At 45.1% G+C, this 17,223-nt stretch overlaps 1 protein-coding gene and 1 long non-coding RNA gene across 11 annotated transcripts in view; one reads left to right on the forward strand and one right to left on the reverse strand.

The window, feature by feature from the left end:
- LOC130282073 (alpha-2-macroglobulin-like protein 1) overlaps positions 1-17,223 on the reverse strand; it is a 137,209-nt gene that overhangs the window by 63,113 nt on the left and 56,873 nt on the right. For all 10 annotated transcript variants that reach the window (XR_008846234.1, XR_008846236.1, XR_008846235.1 and 7 more), the window contains exons 13-14: positions 6,893-6,956; positions 151-296 (exon numbers count right to left, since the gene is read on the reverse strand). Coding sequence is in view for 7 of the 10 variants with exons in the window: in XM_056529944.1 (XP_056385919.1) it covers positions 151-296; positions 6,893-6,956 (210 nt within the window). In the remaining 3 variants the exon portion in view is untranslated. The remainder of the gene's footprint in view (positions 1-150; positions 297-6,892; positions 6,957-17,223) is intronic.
- LOC130282075 (uncharacterized) overlaps positions 1-17,223 on the forward strand; it is a 58,395-nt gene that overhangs the window by 17,271 nt on the left and 23,901 nt on the right. The gene's annotated exons all lie outside the window — the stretch shown is intronic.

Raw genomic sequence — 17,223 nt, forward strand, 5'->3', positions numbered from 1 at the left:
TATTATTTAGTTTAGGTTTTTAGTATCAATTTTTAGTATCAAATTTTAGTATCTATTTTTTTTTTACATGCCTCTGTAAATCTCAAAGTACCAAAGAAAATATAAATACCCTATAGAGTAAACTAAATGCAGTTATGGCCGAGGTCTCACCTGGTTCGGAAAACACTTCTCCACATTGAAGAGCAGTCTGTCGGCAGTCACAGACCCATTTTTTAGCAACAGGAACCCCAACATTTTGGGAGCTGGTCCAAACTTTGATGTGAAAGTGATTGAAACTGATAACCATCCATGAAGTGCTAGGAAAAGGGTGAAGGAGGCAAAGTTATATATGTCATTTAATCAGGGCTCAAGTCCTGCAGGAACTCATGGAAACGGAGTTCCTGCACTTTTTCCACAGCAGGAACGCAGTTCCCATTAGCAGGAGTCCTGCAGGACCATCCCTTAAAGGGGTATTCGCCCCTAGACATCTTAAAGGGTGATGCTGCCTTAGATAAGATGTCTGATTGCGGGGTCCCGCCGCTGAGGACCCCCGCAATCTCGGCTGCAGCACCCCAGACATCCGGTGCACGGAGTGAACTTCGCTCCGTGCCGAATGACTGGTGAAGGGGGGCAGAAGATCGTGACACGGCCATGCCCCCTCAATGCAAATCTATGGGAGGGGGCGTGACGTGACGAGCCTCCGGCGCTGCACCCAACACTCTAACCAAATTCCAGGTGCAGCAGGGAGAACGCGGGGTCCCCAGCGGTGGGACCCCTGTGATCAGACATCTTATCCCCTATCCTTTGGATAGGGGATAAGATGTCTAGGTGTGGAGTACCCCTTTAAAGGATTACTCCGCTCCCCAGCGTCCGGAACATTGAGTTCCGAATGCAGTGTGCGGACTTCCGTGTTCACGCTTGCCCCCTCAATTAAAGTCTATGGAAAGGGGACGTGACAGCCATCATGCCCCGTCCCATACACTTGCATTGAGGGGCGGGACGTGATGTCACATGACGGGGCATGATTTCACGAGGGGGCGGGTGTGAACACGGATGCCCGCACATAGCGTTCGGAACACAATGTTCCGGATGCTGGGGAGCGGAGTCACCCTTTAAGTGGAAATCTTGGTTGAGTTCCTACACTTTTTTTCTCCAGAACTTGACCCCTGCATTTATTCCAATTGTTGGTCAGAATGTAACTAGCAATTTAAAGGGGATACTCCGGTGGAAAACATTTTTATTTTTAATCAACTGGTGCCAGAAAGTTAAACAGCTTTGTAAATTACTTCAATTTAAAAATCTTGATCCTTCCAGTACTTATCAGCTGCTGTATGCTCCAGAGTAAGTTGTGTAGTTCTTTTCTGTCTGACCACAGTGCTCTCTGCTGACACCTCTGTCCATTTCAGGAACTGTCCAGAGCAGGAGAGGTTTGCTATGGGGATTTGCTCCTACTGTGGACAATTCCTTACATGGACAGAGGTGTCAGCAGAGAGCACTGTGGTCAGACAGAAAATACATTCAAAACAAATGAAAACTTCCTGTGGAGCATACAGCAGCTGATAAGTACTGGAAGGGTTAATATTTTTAAATAGAAGTAATTTACAAATCTGTTTAACTTTCGGGTGCCAGTTGATTTAAAAAAAATATATAGTTTTCCACTTGAGTACCCCTTAAATTTTTGCCAATGCTAGGTATGCTGTATATCATTCAAAGGGACAGGAATTAAGGTTCTTTATCTGAATTTACATTTTTGGAGAGTCCTTTTCATTAACAAAAAACTTTGGACATGTCACAGAAAAATGCCAAAAGTTTTGATCTGTTGGGGGTCACAGTGCTGGGACCCACACGATCAGTAGAACCAGTGAGAATAAGTGCATGCTTAAAGGGGTACTCTGGTTGAAAACTATTTTTTTTTCTAATCAACTGGTGCCAGTAAGTTAAACAGATTTGTAAATTACTTCTATATAAAAATATTAATCCTTCCAGTACTTATCAGCTGCTATATGCTCCAGAGAAAGTTGTGTAGTTCTTTCCAGTCTGACCACAGTGCTCTCTGCTGACACCTCTGTCCAAGTCAGGAACTGTCCAGAGCAGGAGAGGTTTGCTATGGGGATTTGTTCCTATTCTGGACAGTTCCTGACATGGACAGAGGTGTCAGCAGAGAGCACTGTGGTCAGACTGGAAATAACTACACAACTTCCATTGAAACATACAGCAGCTGATAAGTACTGGAAGGATTTTATTTTTAAATATAAGTAATTTACAAATCTGTTTAATTTTCTAGCAACATTCTAGCAAAAAAAAATTCAATGAGTGCCCCTATTAAGCACTTCATGCTCCAGCCTGCAGTGATCTCCATCCAGCTTCACTATACAGCCCCATTTTAAAGGGTGGCCCATTTATATGGATACACCTTAATAACATTGGAATGGTTGGTGATATTAACTTCCTATTTGTGGCACATTAGTATACATGAGGGGGGAAACTTTTCAAGATGGGTGGTGACCATGGCGGCTATTTTGAAGTTGGCCATTTTTAATCCAAGTTTTGTTTTTTCAATAGGAAGAGGGTCATGTGACACATCAAACCTATTGGGAATTTCACAAGAAAAACACTGGTGTTTTATTCTTTCATGAGTTATTTACAAGTTTCTCTTTGTTTACAGCCATTGACATGTCGTCGAGGTCAACACATGAGGAGTGGATAGAAATTGTGCTGATGTCTGGTGAACGCAATAACCAGGTCATTGCAGCACATTTCAATGCAAGACACCCTACGAGACCACCCATCTCCCATGCTACAGTTAGCAAACTGCTTGCTAAGTTTCGTGAAACTGGTTCAGTGTTGGATTTGCCAAAATATGGACGCATGAAATCTGTCACTAATGAAGAAACATCAGTGTCTGTCCTAGCTTCATTCAGCAAGAGCCCACAGCGTAGCACTCGCCGCATGTCACTGGAGAGGGTCATTAGTCGAACATCCCTTTGGCGGATATTAGCTGCTCACAAATGGCACCAAACTCCAGCTACTGCAGCATCTCAACGAGGGTGACCCAGATCGGTGCACTGAATTTGCAGAATGGGCAAAACAAAAATTGGAACAGGACCCTCAGTTTACGCAGAAGATTTTGTTCAGTGATGAGGAAACTTTTATGTGAATGGTGAAGTTAACAAACAAAACCACCGCTATTGGTCTGACACTAACCCACATTGGATAGATTCCTCGAAGACTGTTGGAACACAAAAATTGATAGTATGGTGTGGTATATGGGGTACAAAGATAGTGGGGCCATTCTTCATCAATGGAAACCTCAAGGCCACTGGATATGCGAAATTGCTACATGATGATTTGTTTCCCTCTTTATGCACTGAATCTGGCACGTTCCCTGAGTTTTTCCAGCAAGATGGTGGTCAGGTCCGAACATACCTAGATGAACAGTTTCCTGGAAAGTGGATTGGTCGTCGTGGGTTAGTTGAATGGCCCCCAAGGTCTCCCGATCTGACCCCCTTAGACTTAAACTACGGATACTGGAAGCCTGTGCTAGCATTTCTCCTGCGATGTATATAGTAGTATATAGCAGTGTATACGGATACTGGAAGCCTGTGCTAGCGTTTTTCCTGCGGTGTATATAGTAGTATATAGCAGTGTATACGGATACTGGAAGCCTGTGCTAGCATTTCTCCTGCGGTGTATATAGGAGTATATAGCAGTGTATACGGATACTGGAAGCCTGTGCTAGCATTTCTCCTGCGGTGTATATAGTAGTATATAGCAGTGTATACGGATACTGGAAGCCTGTGCTAGCATTTCTCCTGCGGTGTATATAGTAGTATATAGTAGTATATAGAGAAGAGGGTTGCATTGACAATCCAACACAATAGGCAGCACATTGAACACATTTTATAAGTGGTCAGAAACTTGTAAATAACTCATGAAAGAATAAAGTTACGTTAAAACCAAGCACATTATTGTTTTTCTTGTGAAATTCCCAATAAGTTTGATGTGTCACATGACCCTCTTCCTATTGAAAAAAAAAGTGGGATTCAAAATGTCTGACTTCAAAATGGCCGCCATGGTCACCACCCCTCTTGAAAAAGTTTCCCCCCTCACGTATACTAATGTGCCACAAACAGGAAGTTAATATCACCAACCATTCCCATTTTATTAAGGTGTATCCATATAAATGGCCCACCCTGTACATCTATGAGACTACTGGACACTGGTTATCAATGCAATCAAGGTGGTGAAGTGCTTAAAGGGGTACTCCAGTGGCAAACTTTATTTTTTTAAATCAACTGGTGCCAGAAAGTTAAACAGATATGTAAATTACTTCTATTAAAAATTCTTAATCCTTCCAGTACTTATTAGCTGCTGTATACTACAGAGGAAATTTTTTTCTTTTGGGATTTCTTTTCTGTCACAACCACAAGTGCTCTCTTCTGACACCTCTGTCCATTTTAGGAACTGACCAAAGCAGCATATATTTGCTATGGGGATTTTCTCCTCCTCCGGACAGTTCCTGATATGGACAGAGGTGTCAGCAGAGAGCACTGTGCTCGTGACAGAAAAGAAATGCCAAAAGAAAATAATTTTCTCTTTAGTATACAGCTGCTAATAAGTACTAGAAGGATAAAGACTTTCTAATAGAAGTAATTTACAAATCTGCTTAAATTTCTGGCATCAGTTGATTTAAAGGGGTTCTCCCTTGTTTATACAGTTTTTTGTTATTATGTTTGTGTGTTATGTGTGTATAAGTATGTGTTTTTTTATGTGTGTTGTGATTATGTATATATGTATTTTCTTACCTTTTGTGAAGATCCGGAAGCTGGCCCCTTTTTCTTCCAGCGGCTTGCTGTGTAACCTCGGCCTCCGCCATGTTGTGTTCGGTAAGTGGGATGTCGGGGGGTGTGTTCTTGCGTCTGTCCTTCCTATCTTCTGACGTCCGAGGCAAATCTTTTCTTCCTGTTTCTTCCGTGGCTCAGCGACGAATCTGCGGCCTCTTCCGGCGCATGTGCAGGTAGTTTTTTTTTTTTACCAATAAAGTTTTTTTTGTCTAATTGACAAACTGTCTGCGCTTGCGCGAAGCTACGCTATTAGTGTAGACCTAACGTACGCTATGCTGTTAGCGTAGCACTTGCGTACTCGCGCATGCGCAGACAGTTTGTCAATTAGACCAAAAAATATTTATTGGTAAAAAAAAAAAACTACCTGCGCAGGCGCCGGAAGAGGCCGCATATTCGTCGCTGAGCCACGGAAGAAACAGGAAGAAAAGATTCGCCTCGGACTTCAGAAGATAGGAAGGACAGAAGCAAGAACATGGCGGAGGCCGAGGTTACACAGCAAGCCGCTGGAAGAAAAAGGGGCCAGCTTCCAGATCTTCACAAAAGGTAAGAAAATACATATATACATAATCACAACACACATAAAAAAACACATACTTATACACACATAACACACAAACATAATAACAAAAAACTGTATAAACAAGGGAGAACCCCTTTAAGTAGGCACTTTTCCCAGCTTGCTCTCCTGATCGGTTCAACCTCAAGCAGTCATTACTACTGTACTGACATGTCTCTGTCATGACAAGAGTTTTTTTTTAATGAGTTTTTACTACAACTCCCATTGGTTTGAACACCATTGCTTTAGATTCTATGTTTTTTTGGGGGAAAACTTCAACTGCAGTTTTTCATACAATGTTTTAAAGTAAAAGTATAAGTCCTTCCTTTATATTGTCCATTCATATTGATTTCATCAATTCATCATAGCTTTGGCTCACAAAAAAATAATGAAATAAAAAAAAAAAAAAAAAAAAAAACAACAATGTGGGAGAGATTTATGATACCTATTCCGAAATAGAGTAGTGCAGTTGCCCATAGCAACCAATCAGATCGCTTCCCTTATGTTTCACAGGCCTTTTTTTTTTTTTTTTATGAAAGAAGCGATCTGATTGGTTGCTTTGGGAAACTGCACCATTCTTCCTCTACACAGGTTTAGATGAATCCACACTTGGAGGTGTTATGGTGCAGATTATATCTACAAGTAAATATGTCCATGGAATTATGCTGTATGAGTTGTTAAAGGGGTACTCCGCTGCTCAGTGTCTGGAACAAACTGTTAAGAACGCTGGATCCGGCGCCAGGAGCTCGTGACGTGATAGCCCTGCGCCCTCATGACATCATGCTCCGCCCCCTCCATGCAAGTCTATGGTAGGGGGCATGACGGCTGTCACGCCCCCTCCCGTAGACTTGCATTGAGAGGGCGGGGCGTGACGTCACGAGCTCCCGGCGCCGGCTCCAGCGTTCGGAACAGTTTGTTCCAAACGCTGAGCAGCGGAGTACCCCTTTAACACACAGGTAACTTCAGATTTTCATGTAAAGACTGGGAGAGCATCACAGGCATCCGACTAAAAGGCCATAGAAACAGGATCATGGGTTCAAAGATAAATGTCTTATTTGTATTCGGTAGAATTGTCATAGAATGTATAAACTTAAAGGGGTTATCCAGGAAAAAATTTATTTTTATATATCAACTGTGTAATTTGTAAATTACTTCTATTAAAAAATCTGAATCCTTCTAATAATTATCAGCTGCTGAAGTTGAGTTGTTCTTTTCTGTCTGACAACAGTGCTCTCTGCTGACATCTCTGCTCGTCTCGGGAACTGCACAGAGTAGGAGAGGTTTGCTATGGGGATTTGCTTCTACTCTGGACCGTTCCCGAGACAGGTGTCATCAGAGAGCACTTAGACAGAAAAGAACAACTCAACTTCAGCAGCTCATAAGTACTGAAAGGATTAAGATTTTTAAATAGAAGTAATTAACAAATCTGTTTCATTTTCTAGAGCCAGCTGATATATAAAAAAAAATTTTCCCCTGGATAACCCCTTTAAGTTCATCTATTGTCTGCACTTACAGGCCTCTGTGTCCAATACAATAGTTTCTTGTCCATGGAGCATGATCCCATCTTTACCTATAACCTGTAAGACAAAAACATTATTAGATTAGATGCGTTTATTCTAACATAAATGACTGTAATAGCTTCCTGTTTTGTGTCTTTCCTGGGAGCAGCCTTATCAGGGGCATACATATGGCTTCCTGTATAGTCTGTATAGACAGTGCAGCAGAGTGTGTTTTCTTTATGGCAGCTGAAATTTAGTAGCAAACTGATTGGTCGCTATGGGCATCTGCACCACTCTTTCTCTACACAGGTTTGATAAATATCCCCTGATGTCCCCAGTAAAGATGAGCAGACTTTTCAAAAATTCGATTCGGCCGATTTGCCGAATTTTCCCGAAAAGTTTGTTTCGATCCGAATTTGTTTGCGGCGAATCGATATTAAAAAAGGCTATTTCTAGCCTACATACAGCCTCTATAGGGGTATAGAACACTTTGCTGTGTCCTAAAATGCATATGGAGTGTGTTGGGGTAGTGAAATAATACTGTTATTCAGAATAACATGCAGATAATCGGCATCGCTCTTACAATCACTGCCGCGCAGCAGCACAATGACAGAGCCTGGTAGTGGCATCAGTGTTAGGAGACCATATAGTGACTGAATGACACAGCGTGGAGGTGTTGGCAGCATGAGGAGACCATATAGTGGCTGAATGACACAGCTTGGAGGTGTTGGCAGCATGAGGAGACCATATAGTGGATGAATGGCACAGCGTGGAGGTGTTGGCAGCATGAGGACACCATATAGTGACTGAATGGCATAGCGTGGAGGTGTTGGCAGCATGAGGACACCATACAGTGACTGAATGACATAGCGTGGAAGTGTTGGCAGCATGAGGACACCATACAGTGACTGAATGACATAGCGTGGAGGTGTTAGCAGCATGAGGACACCATACAGTGACTGAATGGCATAGCGTGGAGGTGTTGGCAGCATGAGGACACCATATAGTGGCAGAATGGCACAGCGTGGAGGTGTTGGCAGCATGAGGAGACCATATAGTGGCGGAATGGCACAGCGTGGAGGTGTTGGCAGCATGAGGAGACCATATAGTGGCGGAATGGCACAGCGTGGAGGTGTTGGCAGCATGAGGACACCATATAGTGGCTGAATGGCATAGCGTGGAGGTGTTGGCAGCTAGTGTTGCTCACGAATATTCGCAATTCGAATATTATTAGCGAATATCGCATATTCGCGAATTTCGCGAATATAGCGCTATATATTTGTAATTACGAATATTCGTTTTTTTTTTTTTTCACAGTACACATCACAGTGATCACCCCTCTCTGCTTCCAGCTTGTGTGGTGTAAAGAAGGCTCTAATACTACTGTGCGAGACTGGCGTGCGAAAATTCGCATATGCGAAAATTAGCATATGCTAATTTTCGCACATGCGAATTTTCGCACATGCTAATTTTGTATATGCTAATATTCACATATGTTAATTTTCATATACGCGCATTTTCGCATATATGCGAAAATAAAACGAGACTATGACGAATATGCGAATATTCGCGAATATATGACGAATATTCGTCCATATATTCGCGAATATTCGCGAATTCGAATATGGCCTATGCCGCTCAACACTATTGGCAGCATGAGGACACCATATAGTGGCTGACTGACACAGCATGGACATGTTGGCAGCAAGAGGAGACCATATAGTGTCTGAATGGCACAGCGTGGAGTTGGCTGATGCAATAGTACACTACACACCAGGGCTTCACAATCCCCACCCAAAAAACAACACAATATGAGAAGTCTTTGACAAAGATTTCTCATAGGTAGCACCTGCTTTACAAAAAAATTGAAATTCACAGACCCAGGCCCCACCACAGCGGCATCAGTAACCCATTTATTGCCTGAAGGACACAGCCTGGAGTTGGCTGATGCACCAGTACACACAGGGATTCACTATCCGCCCCCAAAATCCTTTCCCTTATCCCCTTACACCTTCCCTTCAATTCCCTGGTTGGACTTGATGGACGTATGTCTTTTTTCAACCATACTAACTATGTAACTATGTAAAATCAACAAAATTGTATAATTTTTTTTTTTTTAAATGTATACCTTTGTGTAAGCACAAGCGCATATCCAACATTTAGAAAGAGTCTATAAGGCAGGATGGTGGACCACCCAAAGACTTTCTTTTCAAAAATAATGAACGACACAATTTTAGAAATTTTTTTTTTTAATTGAAATTCCTAGACCCAGGCCCCACCTCAACTGCATCAGTAACCCATATATTGCCTAATGGACACAGACTGGAGTTGACTGATGCACGAGTACACACCCGGGCTTCACAATCCACCCCAAAAAACAACACAATGGGGGGCATTTACTAAGGGGTTTAGTCATTTTTTTCTGACTATTTTTGGCGCAAAATTGTCGCAATTGCGCCTACCCTATAAATTGTGCGACTTTCCCTAGCAAGAGCTAGAAAGTAAAAAAAAAAATTCCCGCTTAATTTACGCAAGTTTTCAGTTTTGACTTGCAGTGGTCAGGAATTTATTAACTGAGACAGTCGCAGTTGCGCAATAAACTGTCGCAACGGCCATAAAAATTGACTAAATTTACTCCAGCTCCAACATGGAGCAGGAAAAGCTACTGCCGCCCGGGCTCCGACATACTTTCTCCCCGCTACCCTAACTGCGCTACCGGGACACTGCAGTGATTTACAACCCCCCCTCTCACCTGCCAGCGCCACACAACTCCCATCTGTCTGCTGTTGCAAGACTACAAGTCCCAGCATGGCCTTACAGTGAGGACACGCTGGGAGTTGTAGTCTTGTAGCAGCGGGAGCTGAGCGGCGCGGGCGGGAGACAAGGGGGGTAGCGGGGAGACCGTATGAGGAGCCCGGGCGGGAGACAAGGGGGGGGGGGGGGTAGCGGGGAGACCGTATGAGGAGCCCGGGCGGCTGCACTGTAATGTCAGCCCGGGCTCCTGCCCTGAGAGCCATAGGCTTTGGCTGTCAGGGCATGCTGGGTGTTGTAGTTTTGCAACAGCTGGAGGGCCACAGTTTGCAGACCACTGGTGTGTGGTCTGTAAACTGTAGTCCTCCAGCTGTTGCAAAACTAAACAGCTGAAGGGGACCGGCGAAGAAGTTCACTTACCCTTCCTAGGCTCCAGCGACGATCGCTGACGGAGATCGTCGCGCGGCACTGTCGCGCGGCAGTGTCGCGCGGCAGTGTCGTGCAGCGCTGGATCCTACGGAAGCCGGTAAATTGCGCAAGCTTCCCAACCAGGGTGCCTCCAAATGTTGCAAGACTACAACTCCCAGCATGCCTGGACAGCCATTGGCTGTCCGGGCATGCTGGGAGTTGTAGTTTTGCAACAGCTGGAGGCACCCTTGTTGGGAAACACTAGCCTAAAACAGTGTTTCCCAACCAGGGTGCCTCCAGATGTTGCAAGACTACAACTCCCAGCATGCCTGGACAGCCATTGGCTGTCCAGGCATGCTGGGAGTTGTAGTTTTGCAACAGCTGGAGGGCCACAGTTTGCAGACCCCTGGTTTGTGGTCTGTAAACTGTAGTCCTCCAGCTGTTGCAAAACTAAACAGCTGAAGGGGACCGGCGAAGAGGTTCACTTACCCTTCCGAGGCTCCAGCGACGATCGCTGTCGGAGATCGTCGCGCGGCAGTGTCGTGCAGCGCTGGATCCTACGGAAGCCGGTAAGTTGCGCAGGCTTCCCAACCAGGGTGCCTCCAGTTGTTGCAAGACTACAACTCCCAGCATGCCTGGACAGCCTTTGACTGTCCAGGCATGCTGGGGCTTGTAGTTTTGCAACATCTGGAGGCACCCTGGTTGGGAAACACTGTTTTAGGCCAGTGTTTCCCAGCCAGGTTGCCTCCAGATGTTGCAAAACTACAACTCCCAGCATGCCTAGACAGCCTTTGACTGTCCAGGCATGCTGGGACTTGTAGTTTTGCAACATCTGGAGGCACCCTGGTTGGGAAACACTGTTTTAGGCCAGTGTTTCCCAGCCAGGTTGCCTCCAGATGTTGCAAAACTACAACTCCCAGCATGCCTAGACAGCCTTTGACTGTCCAGGCATGCTGGGGCTTGTAGTTTTGCAACATCTGGAGGCACCCTGGTTGGGAAACACTGTTTTAGGCCAGTGTTTCCCAGCCAGGTTGCCTCCAGATGTTGCAAAACTACAACTCCCAGCATGCCTAGACAGCCTTTGACTGTCCAGGCATGCTGGGGCTTGTAGTTTTGCAACATCTGGAGGCACCCTGGTTGGGAAACACTGGCCTAAAACAGTATTTCCCAACCAGGGTGCCTCCAGATGTTGCAAAACTACAAGTCCCAGGTTGGGAAACACTGTGCCCGGCCTCCGCCCCACCTTACTGTAAGGGCATGCTGGGAGTTGTAGTCCTGCAGCTGGGGGCAGGGGACAAGCTTGTCACATTTATTATCACCTGCTCACACATCTCCTGCACCACACAACTACAACTCCCAGCATGTCCTTACTGTAAGGGCATGCTGGCAGTTGTAGTCGTGCGGGGCGGGAGATGTGTGAGCAGGTGATAATAAATGTACTAACCCATTTTTTTGTTTTCTTCTCATTTCAGATCCGTTTATCCTGTGGACTCCTTCGGATTCGGTGGACTACTTCGATGACCAGCGTTTTTCTTTGTTTGATTTTAATAAAATGGTTAACGAGGGCTTGTGGGGGAGTGTTTTTTGTAATAAAAATTTTTTAAAACCTGTTGTGTTTTTTTCTTACTTTACTAGACAGGCTTAGTAGTGGAAGCTGTCTTATAGACAGAGTCCATTACTAACCTGGGCTTAGCGCTAGCCACAAAAACAGCTAGTGCTAACCCCCTATTATTACCCCGGTACCCAACGCCACAGGGGTGCCGGGAAGAGCCGGTACCAACAGGCCTGGAGCGTCAAAAATGGCGCTCCTGGGCCTAGGCGGTAACAGGCTGGCGTTATTTAGGCTGGGGAGGGCCAGTAACAATGGTCCTCGCCCACCCTGGGAACGTCAGGCTGTTACTGTTTGGTTGGTATTTGGCTGAGAATGAAAATAGGGGGGACCCTATGCGTTTTTTTTTTTAAATAAATAATTAAATATATTAAAAAAACGCATAGGGTCCCCCTATTTTTATTCTCAACCAAATACCAACCAAACAGTAACAGCCTGACGTTACCAGGGTGGGCGAGGACCATTGTTACTGGCCCTCCCCAACCTAAATAACGCCAGCCTGTTACCGCCTAGGCCCAGGAGCGCCATTTTTGACGCTCCGGGCCTGTTGGTACCGGCTCTTCCCGGCACCCCTGTGGTGTTGGGTACCGGGGTAATAATTGGGGGTTAGCGCTAGCTGTTTTTGTGGCTAACGCTAAGCCCGGCTTAGTAATGGACTCAGTCTATAAGACAGCTTCCACTACTAAGCCTGTCTAGTAAAGTAAAATAAAAATAAAACACAACAGGTTTTAAAAAAAATTTATTACAAAAAACACTCCCCCACAAGCCCTCGTTAACCATTTTATTAACATCAAGCAAAGAAAAACGCTGGTCATCGAAGTAGTCCACCGAATCCGAAGGAGTCCACAGGATACACAGATCTGTAGAAGAAGTAACCAAAAAAAAAAAAAGTGTAAGTACATTTAGGGAGAAAAAAAACTGTGTTAAAAAAATGTAATAAACACACACACACACACACACACTAAACGCCGTTTACCACTTCTGAGCCATGACTACAATTTACAGTGATCCCTCAACTTACAATGGCCTCAACATACAATAGTTTCAACATACAATGGTCTTTTCTGGACCATCGTAAGTTGAAACCAGACTCAACATACAATGCTACAGACAGTCCAGATCTGTAAAACGTGTCAATGGCTGGAAGAACCAACCAATCAAAATGGGCATTCACTGGTAAAACCCCTGTATTACTGAAGTGTATGCACTGACTGGTATTACATGTTCTGTACACTTTACCTGTATCAGGGTTAGCTGCTCTTTTGGACACCAGGTGAGGGCAACTCCATTACTTGTTTTGGACATTGCCTGTACTGTACAGGACCCCTGAAGAAGCTCCTGTCCTCTACATAGACCAGTGTTTGCCAAGCAGGGTGGCCCCATTTTTTGCAAAACTACAACTCCCAGCATGCCCGGACAGCCTTTGGCTGTCCAGGCATGCTGGGAGTTATAGTTTTGCAACAGCTGGAGGCTCCCTGCTTGGGAAACACTGGCATAGACAGTGATTTACAGCTCCCAGCAGATCTTTATTACTTTTATATGTAAGGATTTGCTTTATCTATATCAGTTATCTACTTATTTTTCTTTGTCACTTTTTCCTATTTTTGGATGACATTTTGGTGCCTTTAGAACCAATTACCCTGTTTCCATAGAGTTATGGTCTCAACATACAATGGTTTCAACTTACAATGGTTTTCCTGGAACCAATTAATATTGTAACTTGAGGGACCACTGTAGTTATTGAATTATTTAGATGTGGTGAAAAAGCTAAAAAAAAACTCAAAAACAAAAGATCCAGAAGGAAACCAGCAGCCAAACCTATTCAGACAGCAGGAAAAAGGAACAGACTATTTTTTCTACTACATGAAGTAAATTTCCCACTTTTGCCTATGTGTGCCAAATTTATTAATGCCGTGCAGCAATTTAGTAAATTTGTCGCACATAGTCAAAAATGAAGTAGAAAAAAACAGGGTAAAAACCAGACTACATAGTAAAAGATTAGTAAATGCCCCCCAATATGAGACATTTTGAGTGTGTATATCTTTCACTGACAGGTGCGGGAAATTCAGCAGCCAAATGTGCCCGGGGGAGACCACCTGCTTCGCGGCAGCCTAGCTTTCCGGGGCTGCCTACCGCTAGGGCCCCCCGCGATCAAATACTTATCCCCTATCCTGTGGATAGGGGATAAGTGTAAAACGCATAATTTGTCCTTAAACGTAGCCACATGAATGATATGTCAGCAGAAGGTGAAGCGTGGCCAGGGTCCCAATGTGGGCACCACGGCCCTGTGTCAACACATGCTTCGCCACCATAAAGCGGCCGGGGAGAACCGTGGCTCCGATGTAGTGGTCCAGTCTGCTGCATCACCCAGTGGCCATCCGCTCGCTCCTTCATCCAGGCAAGGCTCCACCATATCAGCCAAATGGAGCTGTGTGTCAAACCCTCCTTCTGTCGCTCCTGATTCTCCTGCTTTTCTTATTTGAAATTTTGAAAAAAATTATAGTGTTTTCGAGAATTTTCGATATGCACTTGTTCTTAAACAAAGGTAACAAAACTAGAAATGGGCGGTCAGGGCTATGAAAAACATTTTGTATAGCGGGTGCTACCTTTGAGAGAATTTGAAATTACAAGACCCAGGCCCCACCTCTGCTGCATCAGTAACCCATAGATTGCCTGAAAGACACAGCCTGGAATTGGTTGATGCACGATTACACACCAGGGCTTCACAGTCCCCCCCAGAAAACAGCAATTTTATCAAAATTGTTAAAAAAGAATTTGTACCCTTGTGTAACAAGCACATATCGAAAATTTGTCAAGACTCTATAATGCAGGTCTTCCCTGCATACTCCCAAAGCCGACCTGTAATAAATTGGACTTTACTACCTCTTAACAGCGGGATCTATGTTATCATATTGTAACCTGGTCTTTTTAATATGTAATGACTCTGTGTATTATTGAATGTACTTTGATTTTTTTATTGTTACATTTATTTTTAATCTAATATATATATTTTTTTAAAGGTTTTGATAAAATACCCAGAAAAACATAATTTTCACCAAAAATGATGCTGAAGCAGTGTTACGCCCTCAGATGTCCTGGCCGCACTAGCGCTCCACTGAACGTATTGGCGTGTCTCTATCTTTCAAGGACAGCGTGTAACTCACTGAAACCAATTAGTGATAGGGATCTTGGATTGCAATTATTTGCCATCAACGATTAATTCCCAGTAAGTGCGGGTCACACCGTTCACACCGCCCGTCGCTACTACCGATTGGACGGTTTAGTGATGTCCTCAGATCGGCACCGGAGGGGTAGGAGAAGGCCCTGGCAGAGCACCGAGAATTCGACAGTCATTTTTTAAATTTGCAATAGGCATGTATTTAGCGACTGCTAAACATCCAAAAAATGAAGGCCCAAGGCCTGAGGCATCAGGGAGGCAAGTAGACCCTGAAAGACACAGAATGAGTCAGGAGTAGTCATTCGCAGTACCCAAGAGGGTTTCATAACCCCTTACATTTAAAGATCAATGTTGACATTTGCATTAAGCATGTATTTAGCTACTGCTAAACTTCAAAAAATTATAGGCCCAAGGCCAGAAGCATCAGTTTTCCCCATATTAGGAGCATAGTTGTCCCCCAGATTAGGCTGCATACATGTCACCCAGATTAGGCAGCATAGATGTCCCCCAGATTAGGAGCATAGTTGTCCCCCAGATAAGGAGCATAGTTGTCCCCCAGATTAGGCAGCATAGATGTCACCCAGATTAGGCAGCATACATGTCCCCCAGATTAGGATTTTAGTTGTCCCCCAGATTAGGCAGCATATATGTCCCCCAGATTAGGCAGCATAGATGTCACCCAGATTAGGCAGCATTGATGTCCCCCAGATTAGACAGCATAGATGTCCCCCAGATTAGGAGTTTAGTTGTCCCCCAGATTCGGCAGCATAGATGTCCCCCAGATTAGGATCTTAATTGTCCCCCAGATTAGGAGCATAGTTGTCCCCCAGATTAGGCAGCATAGATGTCCCCCAGATTAGGAGCATAGTTGTCCCCCAGATTAGGAGCATAGTAGTCCCCCAGATTAGGCAGCATAGTTGTCCCCCAATGAGCGCGGGCCGGTCAGAGGCAATCAAAAGGCCGTATGTGGCAAGCGCCCAGGTCTGCCCAGAGGGTTTCATAACCAACCATAATAGAGAAAATTTTGTTGTAGGAGCATGGTCAATCTGCTCAGACCCATCTGTCATTGGTGGCTTGAAATCCTGGCTGATCCATCCCTGATTCATCTTGACAAACGTCAGTCTCTTCACATTTTTATTGGACAGACGAGTTCGCCTTGGGGTGACTATGGCCCCGGCTGCACTAAACACCCGCTCTGATTGCACACTACTGGCTGGGCAGGACAGCTTTTCCAGGGCAAACTCCGCTAGTTGCAGCCATAAATCGAGTTTGGCTGCCCAGAAGTCCAGCGGATCTTCAACGGTTGTTGGCAGGGTCATGTCGAGGTAAGCCACCACCTGCTGGTTCAGTTCCTGCTCCATGTCCACCTGCTGCTGATGAGTAGCTTCACTATGTGGCTGAAGGAAGCTACTCATCAGCGACTGTAGACTCAGGCTGCTGCTGATTGAGCCGGTACAGCTCCTGCCTCCCCTCCCCAGCAGCCGTGGCAGTGGAAGGTGAGCGCAGAGGGCCCCCCGAGTCAGACCTGCGAGTGGATGGACCATGTGGCCGATAGGCATCGGCCAATCAACTACGTAGAAGCTCCCTGTAGTAGGTCAGTTTGTCCTCCCTCTCAGTGGGTGTAAAAAAGGCCCCCATTCTGGGCCGGTAGCGAGGGTCTAATAAAGTGGAGATCCAGAAGTCATCACGGTGACGAATTTTGACAATTCGGGGGTCACTACGCAAGCAACTCAGCATGCATCGTGCCATTTGTGACAGTGACTCGCTGGGACTACCTGCCTCCATCTCCACTGCATACTGCCACGGTGTCTGGGTCCTCTGTCTCGCCTCCCTCGTAATAACCTGCGAGCTCCTTTGGCTGCTCCTGCTCCTCCTCTCCTGTCCAATGACCAGAAACACCGGCCATCTCATCCACCGTAAACTGTGCTCCGCTCTGCCCCTCTTCATCCTCCTCCAGTTCATCCCCCACAGGACTCATGTAGCCTTCTGATGTAGGTGCAACGTCTCCATTTCCGCGACCAGCCATGTTTTCAATATTTTTTGGAGTAAATGTAGGAGTGGAATTACGTCGTTCATGGCGTAATTCGAGCGACTAACAAAAAATGTGGCTTCCTCAAAGGGCCTCAGCAAACAGCAGGTGTCACGTATGAGCTGCCACTCGTTCACATTGAAGTTACACAGGGGAGTACTCCTATCTGCTTGGATCATCAAAAAATCGGTGATGGCTTTTCTTTGTTCGTATAGTCTGTCCAACATATGGAGGCTGGAATTCCAACGTGTGGCAACGTCACAAATGAGACTTCCGTTCTGGGATACCGTTCTGACGCTGCAGCTCAAAGAAAGTGTGCTTGGCGGTGTACGAGTGGCTGAAGTGCATGCACAGTTTCCTTGCCATTGTC

The sequence above is a fragment of the Hyla sarda genome, chromosome 7 (assembly GCF_029499605.1).
Source record: "Hyla sarda isolate aHylSar1 chromosome 7, aHylSar1.hap1, whole genome shotgun sequence".
NCBI lineage: Eukaryota > Metazoa > Chordata > Amphibia > Anura > Hylidae > Hyla > Hyla sarda.